This window comes from Acanthamoeba castellanii, assembly GCF_000313135.1.
Source record: "Acanthamoeba castellanii str. Neff unplaced genomic scaffold scf7180000084699, whole genome shotgun sequence".
NCBI lineage: Eukaryota > Discosea > Longamoebia > Acanthamoebidae > Acanthamoeba > Acanthamoeba castellanii.
The window spans coordinates 52,720-65,435 of NW_004457346.1; the positions used below are offsets into that span (position 1 = coordinate 52,720).

The following is a 12,716-nucleotide window of genomic DNA, read 5'->3' on the forward strand; positions in this document are numbered from 1 at the left end:
TGGTTTCAGGGTCACGGCAGCATTGGCGGCCCAAAGCGGCTCTGGACCAAAGAGAGAAAGCGTCCTGGTGGAGTCTCGCGACTAACAGGCCTAAAGACGAGCACGAGCACGACCACAGCCTATGTTGGCAGCCTGGCAGCCCACACCGCCAACCGTTTCGGATCAGTTTACCATCACGACGCAGTTACATCCCCATTTGAGGGCCGCGGGTCTTGATCGGCGCCTACCCCTCAGCCAACCACAGGGCCACTCTTTAATTGATCATAAAATTGTTTTTAAAATAAATAAAAGAAAAGGATAATGAAAAAAAAGAGTGTTGCTCAGGCCGCCGGGAGGTAGGAGGTGCCGGAGAAGGTGTCGAGAAGGGTCTTGCCGCGGTCCAGGCGGTCGTAGGCGCTCCTGACCACCGAGACCCTCCGCTGGCGCGTGTGCGTCGCGTTGGCCTGGTCGTAGATCTCCGAAAGCGTGCGGAAGTCGTCACTGTCGTACGTGTCATGCCAAGTGGAACGATGATGCACCACCCGATCGTGGAGCAGGGCGTTCATGGCCGGACTCCACGCCCAGCTTTCCCTGCGGTGTGGTAGCGGGTGTGTCATTAAAAATAAATACAAAAATAAATATTAATCAATAAATTGTAATTGTAATCAACAAGAAGGGCGTACAGGGTGAGGATGAGATCGACGCCGGTGTGGTTGTAGAACTGGTCCGTGGTCCAGAAGTTGCCGGCCAGCATGCTCGCGGTGATGTTGACGGAGATGTTGGCGTACTCGTAGTAGGTGTTGGCGATCTTGTCCATGTTGCACTTGACGCACAGCTGCGGCACCATGCCCTCTCCGCAGAGCTCGCCCGCGGGGCACTGCTCGTCGCTGGTGCACCGGTGCCAGGGCTGGGAGATCTCGCAGTTGTAGCGGTCGTTGCGGATGACCAGGCGCTCACACTCCGCAGCATTGAACGTCTGCTCCAACCGGCCACCAGCAATCCAACCCACTGACCACCGGCACCACGTTTAGTTTGGTCTGGTCAGAGGAGACCGCAGGTTGTCAACCTGGACAAGCCCGGCCCCCTCGATGGTGCCCAGGTTTCGGGGCGAAAATACGGGGTAAGACGTACAGGGCAGCTTCCAAGTGAGGGCTGGACAGCTGGCGGCCTGAGCCTGGGGCTGGAACACAGCGGCCGAAGGGGACGAACCCAACAGGACCACGACAGCAACCACGAGAAATGAGGTCTGAAGAGTGAGGCTCAGAGGCATGATACGCAAAAACTGACTGAGGTCAAGTCCTTCTCAGGCCCTGCTGCGGAGTGCTTTGAAGGAGAACTGGGTAGTTAGCTTCTCAGCTCTTTCCCACTTCATTAATCAGCTCATTTCGTGGAACGAAAAGGGTAGTCAGCTTCTCAGAGTCCTACCGACGTGGGGTGGTGGGAGGTGGTGGTCGAAGGAATGCCAGGACTGCGGTGTCGACCGGCGGGGCGTTGATCTGCTCGCGGCTCTTGCCCACCGTCTCGTCAATGCACGCGATCGTCACCACGGCGCCCAGAGACGCCACCACCCCGCACACCAGGAACACCACCCGCAGGCCCCACGCCTCCAGCACGTTCGCCATCACCACTGTGTGTTCATGCGTGTGTCGTGGTGCGAGTTGTACGTGTGCGTGTGCGTGTGCGCGCGCAAAGTCAGCCCCTCATACCGCCCTATTCAACAGAGAGGAAAACGTACCTGAGCCAAGAGCGCGCAGCCATGAGGAGGAAGCCCAGCGTCTGGAGGGACTTGCGGCCGAGTAGGGTCTCGATGAGGTAGAGTATATGAGTGAAGATATGACAGATAATACCTAAAAGAGAAGGTGAGAAGACCGGGAATGGCTCCGACCGCGATGCACAGTCGCCAGGAGAGGTCGAGGTGAGAGGCGGGCATGAGCTTGAGCGTGGCCCACGACACAACGGCGGCGAGCGCGCCAATGCCCTGCATGGAGAATACGGCTGCCGTGAGCCGGCCTCGCGAGGCGGTTGGCCGACTCGGCGGTGATGGTGGCGGAGAGCGGGTATTCGCCGATGCCGATGTCCAGCACGAATCGCACCACGACCAGCACGGCCGCGATGGAGATCGGCCCCACGGGGAAGGCCAGAGCGCTGGCCAGCGTGCCCAGGATGACCAGCGGCAGTGAGTGGCAGACTTTCGCAAGAAAAACGCTGTTTTTCGAGATAGAGATGTTCAAAATTGAATAGATCTCTAATTCTCGGTCATCTCACTCCGCACACCACCTGGTTGCTGGTCTTGGCAAGACTACGCCGAGACCACCGACCCGCGCATCGTGGGACTGGCCGGCGCGCGGTGCCCCAACCTGCGTTCCTTCCACAGCCGGTCGACCCTCCTGGTGGGCCATAGCGAGATCCTCTCGTGCGCCGCCCTGGCCCAGGTGGTGGCGTGGACGCCCTGCTCGAGACCCTCAGCCTCCTGCCCGGACCGCCGCCCGCCGACCACCTGGCCGCCCTGCTCCAGGGCCACGCCCGCACCCTGCGGCAGCTCACCGCCGAGCTCGGGTCGCAGCCCGTGACGATGCCGATGACCGATGCTAGCCCAGCAGGCCCTGCTGCGGCTGACTTCTGGCCCTGTGACGCGGGCCTGCCATATGGGCTCGCTGCGGTGGTGGCCCGACTGGAGGAACTGGAGGTGAGACTGCGCGGAACTGGACGATGCGGGCCTGCTCGATGTGCGAGCGGATCACCTAGGTCGACGATCTGGCTGCCGCCGCGCCGGGTCTTAAGCTGGTCGACCTGCACGACCTGCCCAACCTTCCCGACGGCGACATCCTCGCCAGTACTCGCTCCACCACCACCCACCACGTTATGCTGAGGTCACGCCTGAATGCTGCGCAGGAGCGCCCAATCTGCACGAGCTGCGGGTCTCGAACTGCGGCTGGCCCTCTGCGCAAGCGGCACTCGACTTGACTGGTGGGCGGCGAGCTGCAGCCGGCTGGAAGTGGTCGAGCTCACCGTCGAGATGGCCCGGCTCGAACTGTCCGAGCTGCCCCGACTGCGCGCGCTGCTCATCGAAAGCAGCGGCTTGGCGCCGGTGTCAGTCGCCTACTGTGGACGGCTGGAGACCCTGAAGCTGCGGGGCCTCGAGGTCGAACTCGACCTGCGGCTGGTCGGCTGTGAGGCCCTGCGCAGCGTCACGGTCGGCGGCTCCAAAGCGCTGGGCGCGGCGCACACTGCGCTCAAGACCTGCCCTACGCTGGCTCGTCTCACGGTTCGTCCATCGTGAGCGTCGTTGTACTCCAACAGCCACTCCACCTGGAACACGACACGTCACGATCAACGACACGACACACAGCTGCTATCAAGCGCGTGTTCGATACATGCGCTGCTGGCTCTGGCACAGCGGTGGTGCCCCGAGCTCCAGTACCTTCAGTTCAATGCCGTCGCCGTCTCCCCGCCCTTCGACCCCGCAGCCCACCACGTCAACGAGGGCCAGGTGCCGAAGAAGAAGCCCGCCCAAGCCCTGGCCTGCCCGAATCACTGACCAAACGGAGAAGAGGATTGTATCTGGTGCACGTTCATTCGTTCGGTCATAAAACGAACTATTGAATATTGACAACACTGGTTTCAGCTGGAGTCGGCGTTGGGCTGAGTGGTGAGCACGACGCGGTACCGCGCCTTGTTGTCGCGCACCATCTGGATGCCGTCGTTGACGCGATCGAGCGGCAGGGTGTTCACCCATGCGCGCACGTCGTGGGCGGCGGCCACGGCCAGCGTCTCCTCCACCTCCGTCCGGCTGCCGATGAGGCTGCCCACGATCGACTTCTGCCCGACGAGCAGCGGACCCGGCCGGCACCGTCAGCGGCTTGTCCGGCGCGGCCAACAGGATCAACTGTGTTGACATGTTCACAATTCTCTGTGTGAGCGACACTCACAGCATAGTCCCATTTCATGAATTGAGGTGTGTACCTTGCCGCCCACGTCGAGCAGGGAGAGCATGCGGCCCCAGTCGTTGTCGTTCTGGTCGGTGGTGATGACCACGATGTCGAGCGAGCCGGCGGCGGCCTTGATGGCCTCGTCGTTGTTGAACAGGAGGAACTTGGTGGCGCCGAGCTTGGTGGCCTCGGCCTCCTTGCTGGGCGACGTCGAGATGGCGGTCACCTCGGCCCCGAGCGCGGCGCTGAACTGGAGGGCCAGGTGGCCCAGGCCGCCGATGCCGATGACGCCCACGCGGGTGCCCTTGGTCACGCCAAAGCGCTTGAGCGGGGCGAAGGTGGTCACGCCGGCGCACAGGAGCGGCGCTGCCTGCTCCGAGAGCAGCCTGTCGGGAATGCGGAAGGTGTAGTGGTGCGACACGCGCACGCGCTCGGCGTAGCCGCCGTAGGCCACCGCGCCGTCGGCGTACTTGGCGTTGTAGGTGAAGACCCGCCTCGGGCAGCAGTTGTCGAGGTGCGCGCTGCAGTTGCGGCAGCTGGGCTCCTGGCACGACCACACCTGCGCGCCGACGCCCACTCGGTCGCCGGCCTTCAGGCTCGTCACCTTGGGTCCGACGGCCACCACTTCGCCGATGATCTCGTGCCCAGGCACGACTGCACCGCAGGCGCGATTGGTTAGTGTGAACGTTCGTTCTGGGCCTTAACTAATGCTGACGTGTCAAGGGGAGATAGCAATGCTGACGTGTCAAGAAGAGAGAGGGGCGCACCAGGGTAGAGGGAGGGACCCCAGCCCGAGTCAATGGTGTGCAGGTCGGAGCTGCAGATACCGCAGTGGGTGATGCGGATGTCGACGTCCTCTTCGCCGAGCGGGCGCGGAGTGTAGGTGAACGGCTTCAGCTGCCCTTTGGCCTCGAACGCGGCGAAGGCCTTGATTTCGTCGGTGTGGTAGTGGGTGGTGCTCATTGTGGAATGTGGGAGTGATTGTCGATGTTGTATTCACACTTGAGCTTTGGTCTGCCAAGCCTGCGCGTTCTGCTTTTTGTAGTTACCTGCTCGCTGCTCCGAGCCGGCGATAAACGATAACGGAGAACCGGCGTCGGTACTTACGCCGTCCACTTGCGCAATTCCTATATTGTTTGCGAGACGATTGTCGACCGTGGTGTACTCGTATCCTTCTGATTGGTTGCCTTGTCGACATCAGGAGCTGTTTTCATTGGCGCAATCTTCACTGTTCCGGTGTGCGGCTAGTGGCGGAACCAACTTCCATGGCCGGACAAGCAAACGTTCATGCCAGATTCAATAAACAAGCTAGCGGGGCCATGACCTCAACCGCCAAACAAGAGCTATCCTTGGTTGGTTGGGGAAATGATAATTATTATTATCCAAGATCGGAGAACCTCAAGTGGCGGCGCCGATGCTGGTGGTGATGGCCGTGAGGCCCGCCTTGAGCTTGGCGTGCAGGGAGCGATTGATTTCGAAGATGAACGCTATCTGTCGCACCTATTACACGTGAGTTCTTGCCGTGAGTTTTACGAGCCTGTGGTGCGAACGCAACAACAACAACAACAACAACAACAGCTGATGAGGATACCTCGACGAGACAACAGTGCGTGAGGCGCATTCGCTTCCCGGTGGGAACGGATCGCCCGTTGACGAAGATGGTGGCTCGCCCCACGTTGTGCACATAGAACTCCCCGTCCCGCTTCAGCTTGATCACCGCCTGCAACATTGCAACATGCACGTGGCACACGACACGCAACACAAAACATGAAACGACCAACGACACGACACACGGTCAGTAAATCAGGAAGACACATTGGAGGAGGCCAATCCATGGAGGGTGTTGGGGTTGAACCTGTCGTCGTGATATCTTCGCTGCGTCGCCCTCCTCGGAGAGATCCACATCCACGACCGCATCGCCGGCCGTGCGGCCCAGCACGATCTGCAATGACGATGCACGATGCTGACGTCAGCATAACCGGTGGACAACAGAACACACACACACACACACACACAGCAGACCATGACCCGTACCTCTTTGCTCTTCATTTCGTAGCGGAGGTAGCGACCGCGCAGGAGGGCCAGCATCTTGAGCTTCTTCTCTGTGATCAGCTTCAGCTCGTTCTCCACCCGCAGGATCTGATCCTGCACCCGCTCTCCCTCCCGCCAGTAGGCTATAGTAGGGACGCGGTGATGCGATAGTGAGTGTCTGGGCTCGCTGGCAGCGGCGAGGTGGGGGAGGGGAGGGGTTTACCTTCCTTGCGGGCGATGCGGCTGAAGAAATCGAGGGTGGAGTGAGGCACGGCCGCCAGCAGCTTCGCCTCCATCTCGGAAAAGCGGAGCCCGTCCAATTCTTCACATAACAGACGAGCGTGAGCACGCGACACACATCACACACACGCACGCACACACACGACAGCGCCCGATAAAGCACACAGGCATTACCTTCAGTTGTAAAGGAGATAGGAACAGAGGTGGAGGTGGAGGCAGAGGTGGAGGCAGAAGAGGCCGTTGCGAAAGTTCCCGGAGGCGCGTGAGACGAGGCGTCGACCTCTGCCGTATTTTTCACCTGTGAAGGCCAGTTGGTACGGATGGTGGTGGTAGGAGAAGGTGGTGCGGCGTACCTCTGCGGGCGGGAGCTCGTGGGGCTTATCCGGGCTGGCCACGTGCGGTGGCCGTTGCTCCAAGTAGGCCAACAGCGGCAGGTCAAACTCGATCTCGGCCAGCCGGGCAGCGCACGCCCTAAGAATTCGCGTAAAAACCGTGACACGCGCAAAAGTCAGCATCTGCGTGTGCGTGTGCGTGTGCGTGTCGTAGGAGTGGTGGACATACTCGGCGGTGGGCTGGTCGTAGAGGATCGCGTGCCAGCGGGCCTTGATCTCCTCGGCCGTGAAGTGGTTCGTCAAGTACCCCTTCCGCACCACGTCTTCGATCGAAGACGAAGCCTTGGCGATTTCAAGAAAAGAAAAGCAAAGAAAAGAATGAAAAACAACCACCAAAGTCAGCCATAAACTGAGCTGAGGAGTGGGTTGGGGTTGGGCGGGGGAAAGTACTTGGATGGCGGCGAGCAGGATGGCATCATCGATGTCGGTCCACTCGTGCACCATGGTGAAGTCCTCGCCGCAGCCGCCGACGTCGTTGTCGCTGTCCTCACCATTGCCGGCACCGTGCGGTACCACACCGGTGCCGGCGATGGCGGTGGTGTTGGCCCGTGGCTTTCCGTTCCTGGCCTCGCTCAGCGACTTGACGAGCGAATTGGTGGTGCGCTTCCTCGGCGCCTTTGGTGCGCTGCCGTCGGGTCCGTGCGCCGCCTCGCGCTTGATCCGCTGAACCGACTGCGGCGCACTGCCGGTGTCAGTGGCAGGGGCAGTGGCAGCGGGCGGCACACCGGTTGATGGTTCGCTGCCTGACGAGGGCGGCGGCGATGGCATTCTAGGCGACACTGCACCACGACAAAAACACCAAAAGAACGAAAACGAAAAGCGAAGGCGTCAACAACACGCCGAAGAAATCACCAGGCACGGATGGAGTGTTCCGGGCGTACTGATCGAGGGGTACGCCTCCAATTGGGGCAGCGGAATCTCTGCGCCCGACCGCTGCGGCGATGTCCGCCGTTGTGGCCGCTGCTGCTGCTGAGTCGTCGCAGCGCGATGCTCATCGGATCGCCAAAGTCGCAGGTATTGCTTGATGTCGCCGAGACTGACGCGACCGAAGCTGATGCTGGCGCTGGCAATGATAGCGACGATGGCCCCAGTGGCACTACGCCGTGGGCCGGATCGCTCGGCGACGGCTGCGCGTGCGACGGCTGCGATGGGTAGGTGTGGCGCGACGGGGAGGGCGTCGAGGCGGAGAGCGGGTAGGGCGAGTAGCTGGCGTAGTAGTACGGCGGGTAGGTGTGGGTCGACGATGATGGCGTGGACGGGTTGTTACCCGGGGACGCGTAGGACGACGCAGCATAGCCGTAGCCGGGCGACGATGATGACGCGGACGGCGGTCCTGCGGCGTAGGGCGAGTAGTAGCTCGACGCCGCCGGCGGTGGCGGAGCTGCACCGGTCGTCGATGACGGGCCGTAGCCGCCGCCGTAGGTCGTTGCCGACATCGATGACGACGGCGGGAACGGCGAAGGTGATGATGAAGACGAAGGCGCGTACGTCATGGAGTAGGCCGGCGCGGAGAGCGAAAGCGACGAAGAAGAGCCCATGGGCTGAGGCGATAATAATGAAGGCGATGATGAAGATGAAGATGAAGGAGGAGACAGGTGAGATGGTTGCTGTTGGGAGCTGAGCGACGGAGAAAGAGACTGAGAAGGAGGAAGAGTGGCAGCCTGGTGGGTGGCCGCGGACCGTCGGGTCGATGATCGCGGTGTGGCGGGAACCGCGCGGAACGACGAGTAGTAGTGGGCGTAGCTGCCCCCCGGCTGCGCGTGCGGCGGCACGATCGGTGCCGACGCCGGGCGCGGCTGGTAGGAGAACGACGGCGACTGCACGTAGGCCGACATGGGCGGCGGCGCCGGCGACGACCCGGAGGAACCGCTGGCGTATGCCGGGTGCGGCGTGGGATAGGGCGGATAGGGCGACGCCGCCGACGAGCGCGAGCTGGCCGACGAGCCGTAGACCGCGTGGCTATAGGGCATCGACGACGACGGTGGTGACGTGGCGTAGGCAGGGAGGTGAGGGGATGACGACGACATGCCGCCGTACATGGGCGACGACGCGCTGGACGAGGGCGCGGTGTAGGACGAGGGCGGCGACGAGAGGTGCGGGCTCGAGGAGGAGGTGGCGTTGGCTGGAATGTAGGGCGACGACGAGCCGCCGCTGTACATGGGCATGGAGGTGGTTGAAGAAGGCGAAGAAGAGGGGATGGGCGTCGATGAACTCAGGCGGTAGTGGTAGTAGCTCGACGACGGCACCCCGCCGGAGCTGGTGTCCATGATGACAGGCGATGGCGTTCCGTGCTCGGGCCCCGAGGTCGGTGGTGCGGCTGGGGACAAAGATGAAGAGGAAGATGAAGAGGATGAAGCTCTCGCGTAGGCGGAGGGTGGGGCGAGGTAGAGCGTGCCGGCGGCAAGGGAGCGCGGCGAGAGGGTGGGTGGAGGCGAAGATGACCTGGAAGGGATGGAGATGGGGATGGAGGTGGAGGTGGAGGTGGAGGGAGAGGATGGTGGTGCCTTTCGGGCAGCAGGGCGACGTCGCTTCTTGTTGGGCTGTTGCTGATCGTTGGTGGCTTGAGGAGATGGCCCTGATGAAGGATACTCCTTCTCTGCATTCGACAGGGATGGGTCACCCATTTGCTCTTGCGCATCAGCATGTAGATTCGATGGAGGAACTGCAGATGATGCGGCATCGTCGCCAGCCAGACGCGCTACGTTGTTTCCATCATCTTTCAACGTAGCGGTAGAAATCGCAATCTGTTGGCTACTTCGCGTCCGCTTCGCAATTCGACGCGGCTTCGAAGCGGTGGTTGTCGATCGATCGCCCCCTGCAGCCCCATCCCCATCTTCCATCTTCCTCCGATTAACGATTAATGCCCAGGACTCCTTGTCGCCCAGTTGTCACCAGTCCGCAGTAGAACTGTCGACGGCCCTACAATCAAAATCGAAATCGAAATCGGAATCGAAATCAAATCGGTGATCTCTGTCTTGAACTCGTTCGCAGTGCGCACCCAAGCCAAGAATCAAGAATCGCTGCACGACTCCATTCAGCCCATTCTTTCTTCTCTTGCATCAGATTGCGCGCTACACAATATGCAGCTGCGCCGCACAGACGACGCGAATGCGAAGGATGGGGAGTGGGGCGAGGAGGTGGCCGCGGGTGAGGAAGAGGAAGAAGAGGATTACGAGGGCGACGTGGATTTCGGCGCGCGTGAGGGCGTCATGCGACCAGCCACCGGGGACACCGCGCTCGAGTTCGACTGGAAGAGCGCCCTCCACAAGGCCGGCGTCTCCGGCGTCGGCTTCCTCTCCGACGCCTATGACCTGTACGCCTGCGGTGTGTGTGCGGCGTGTGCGGCGTGTGTGTGCGGTGCGTGCGGTGCGTGCGGCGTGTAGTGTGCAGTGTGTGCGGTGATGTATGTTAGGAGAGCTCAACGCGTTGTGATGATGTGTGCAGGTTCGTGATCAACATCGTGCTGCTCATCCTGTCGGTCACGCACGGCATCTCGGCGGCCGACAAGGCTGGATCTCGTCCGCCGTGCTCGTCGGCGCCCTCTTCGGGCAGATTGGCTTCGGCTTTATCGCCGACAAGGTCCCTTCATTCCTTCTTTTCCTCTTCTCCGTCGTTACCGTCCAACTCAAGTGTGTGCGGTGTGCGGTGTGCGGTGTGTGCGGTGTGTGCAGATCGGGCGCAAGAAGGGATTCGTGGCGACGCTGTCGCTGGTCATCCTGGGCACGCTGGCCAGCGCGCTGGCCTTCCCCGTGGGGCCGATCTCCATCGCGGCCGTGCTGGCCGTGCTGCGATTCGTGCTGGGCATCGGCATCGGCGGCGAGTACCCGCTCTCCGCCACCATCACCGGTTCCTCCCCTTTACCCCAACGTTTTTGCCCGATAACTGCTTCTCACTGACAGCAACACGACACGACACGACATAGCCGAGTCGGCGGAGACGAGCTCGCGAGGCAGGCTTACGGCGGCAGTGTTCTCGATGCAGGGCGTGGGCGCGCTCACGGCCGCCGTGGTCTCCTGGGCCGCCCTCCAGCTCCTGTCGGACCTCGACCTCGCCTGGCGCGTGTGCATCGCCTTCGGCGCCGTACCCGGCCTACTCACCTTCTACTTCCGGTAGCACACACCGCACACGCCGCCACCGCACACACGCACACGACTGCACACGCACACACGACCGCACACGCACGCACACACTGACACGAGTCATTGCTTGGGCTGCAGGCTGACGATGCACGAGACGCAGCGATTCGAGATAGCTGCGGCGCAGGGCGGCGGCGCTCCGGCGGCCAGCCGCTGGGCGCTGCTGCGGCGGTACTGGCGGCGGCTGGTGGGCACGGCAGGCACCTGGTTTCTGCTCGACATCACCTTCTACGCCAACGGCCTCTTCTCCGCCCAGGTGCTCGAGATGTCCGGCATCGGCGGCAGCGGCTCGAAGAGCGGTCAGCCGCCCACGCTCGACGAGCTGATCACCATCAGCCGATTCAACATCATTCTGGCGCTGGCCGCGGTGCCGGGCTACTGGACCGCCGTCTACCTCATCGAGACCCGCCTCGGCCGCAAGTCCCTCCAGGTGCTGGGCTTTCTCCTCATGGCCATCCTCTACTGCGTCATGGCGGTGGCCTTCGAGGGCATCAAGTCCATGTACGGCGTGTTCGTGACGCTCTACGCGCTGTCGTTCTTCTTCACCAACGCGGGACCCAACACGACGACGTACGTGCTCGCGGCGGAGAGCTTCCCGACCGAGGTGCGCGCCACGCTGCACGGCATCTCGGCCGCCGCCGGCAAGCTCGGCGCCGCCCTCGGCGCAGGTACCTGGCCCGCCGCGCCACTCATTCACCCGAGTCACACGACACTAACACGCACGACACGACACACACGACACACACGACACACGCGTGGCACGACACACAGTGGTGATGGCGAACGTGCTGGAGGCGTGGGGCCTGCGGGTGGTGTTCCTGGTGTGCGGGGTGGTGGCGTCGCTGGGCGCCGTGGTGACGATCGCGTGCATCGACGAGACGGTGGGCAAGAGCCTCGAGCAGATCAACGCCCCACCGGTCGAGATCGAGCTCCAGCAGTTCTCCTCGGTCCCCACGCACATCATCGGCAGCGACGACGACGACGACGATCAGCTCTGAGCCCTTCTACATCATCATCATCATCGTCATCATGACCACCACCACTTGAGAAGCAGAACACCACTACAGCAGAGAGCGACAGATGTATGCTCTTCCTCCTCTTCATGTTGTTTTATTATTTATTTGAATACAGCTTGGCTACACTTGTTGTAGAGGCACAAACCCCTTCTTCTTCATCTTCTTCTTCTTTTTCTTGATGTCGTCGGGTGTGTTGTTGCTGTTGTTGAAGACGACGATGATGATGGCGGACATGAAGACGGAGACGACTTGGATGAGGGCCTCGGGCAGGATCGGTGCCGCGGTGATCTGGTGCCCGAGGAAGGCGCCCGTTCCAAGTAGGCGGGCCACGTTCTCGCACACGATGAAGCTCACCGTGTACCCGCCGCCACCAACCACCAGCACCACCAGCTGCTGAGCCAGGTTGAGGCTTCGCTTGCTGCTCTGCTCCTCATCGCCTTCTTCTTCTACTTCTTCTTCATCTTCTACACGTGTCCCCACTCGTGGTGTCGAAAGGGGAAGAACGAGAATGACGTAGAAGAGGACGAAGAAGACGGATGCGTAGGCGTAGAGGAGGCAGCGATAGAACGGCGCCTTGGCGAAGTAGTGGTTCACTACCCGGAAGATTTGTTTAGATTTGCAGATGAAAGATGAAAAGATGAAAAGATGAAAAAGATGAAAAAGATGAAATGGCCAGTACCGACGTAGAAGCTGGCGCCGAGGAGGTGGACGAGGCCCAGCCGCCAGGTCTCGGACACTTGAAGGGAGGGCGCCACCATACGGAGGAGGAGCGACCACCCGAAGTAGAGAACGAGCCAGCCGGACCAGGCGCCGTAGGCCAGCTCGTAGAAGGCCGGCTCTTGGCCCTCCCACGACCTCCACAGCTGCTGCAGGGTGTCGGACATGTGTGTATGCTTGGAAAGTGGTTCAAGTTGAGACTGTGGGTCTGCAGTGTCGGGCCTTGATGATACCGAGGATATCGCACATTATTCTGCCTCGTTCATTCGGGCGTAA

At 61.5% G+C, this 12,716-nt stretch overlaps 5 protein-coding genes across 5 annotated transcripts; 1 reads left to right on the top strand and 4 right to left on the bottom strand.

Annotated features, from left to right (window-relative positions):
- Positions 1-320: 320 nt before the first annotated feature.
- Positions 321-1,249, bottom strand: ACA1_131430 (uncharacterized protein; the record flags this gene model as incomplete). The annotated part of the gene is made up of 3 exons (XM_004336115.1): positions 321-570; positions 663-955; positions 1,046-1,249. The coding sequence occupies 3 exons, from the start codon at positions 1,247-1,249 to the stop codon at positions 321-323; spliced, it is 747 nt and encodes a 248-aa protein (XP_004336163.1).
- A 2,351-nt stretch (positions 1,250-3,600) lies between these two features.
- Positions 3,601-4,871, bottom strand: ACA1_131440 (alcohol dehydrogenase GroESlike domain containing protein; the record flags this gene model as incomplete). Its single annotated transcript, XM_004336116.1, has 4 exons — positions 3,601-3,798; positions 3,830-3,889; positions 3,943-4,562; positions 4,676-4,871. The coding sequence occupies 4 exons, from the start codon at positions 4,869-4,871 to the stop codon at positions 3,601-3,603; spliced, it is 1,074 nt and encodes a 357-aa protein (XP_004336164.1).
- Positions 4,872-5,306: 435 nt separating this feature from the next.
- ACA1_131450 (FHA domain containing protein) lies at positions 5,307-8,838 on the bottom strand (the record flags this gene model as incomplete). Its single annotated transcript, XM_004336117.1, has 11 exons — positions 5,307-5,399; positions 5,500-5,628; positions 5,764-5,850; positions 5,943-6,082; positions 6,163-6,261; positions 6,354-6,477; positions 6,533-6,650; positions 6,741-6,853; positions 6,962-7,350; positions 7,467-8,112; positions 8,284-8,838. The coding sequence occupies 11 exons, from the start codon at positions 8,836-8,838 to the stop codon at positions 5,307-5,309; spliced, it is 2,493 nt and encodes an 830-aa protein (XP_004336165.1).
- An 813-nt stretch (positions 8,839-9,651) lies between these two features.
- On the top strand, positions 9,652-11,705 carry ACA1_131460 (transporter, major facilitator superfamily superfamily protein; the record flags this gene model as incomplete). Its single annotated transcript, XM_004336118.1, has 6 exons — positions 9,652-9,895; positions 10,080-10,150; positions 10,243-10,417; positions 10,494-10,680; positions 10,789-11,375; positions 11,479-11,705. The coding sequence occupies 6 exons, from the start codon at positions 9,652-9,654 to the stop codon at positions 11,703-11,705; spliced, it is 1,491 nt and encodes a 496-aa protein (XP_004336166.1).
- A 138-nt stretch (positions 11,706-11,843) lies between these two features.
- Positions 11,844-12,607, bottom strand: ACA1_131470 (uncharacterized protein; the record flags this gene model as incomplete). The annotated part of the gene is made up of 2 exons (XM_004336119.1): positions 11,844-12,316; positions 12,403-12,607. 2 exons carry the CDS (start codon positions 12,605-12,607, stop codon positions 11,844-11,846), a joined length of 678 nt encoding a protein of 225 aa, XP_004336167.1.
- Between the last annotated feature and the right edge of the window lie 109 nt (positions 12,608-12,716).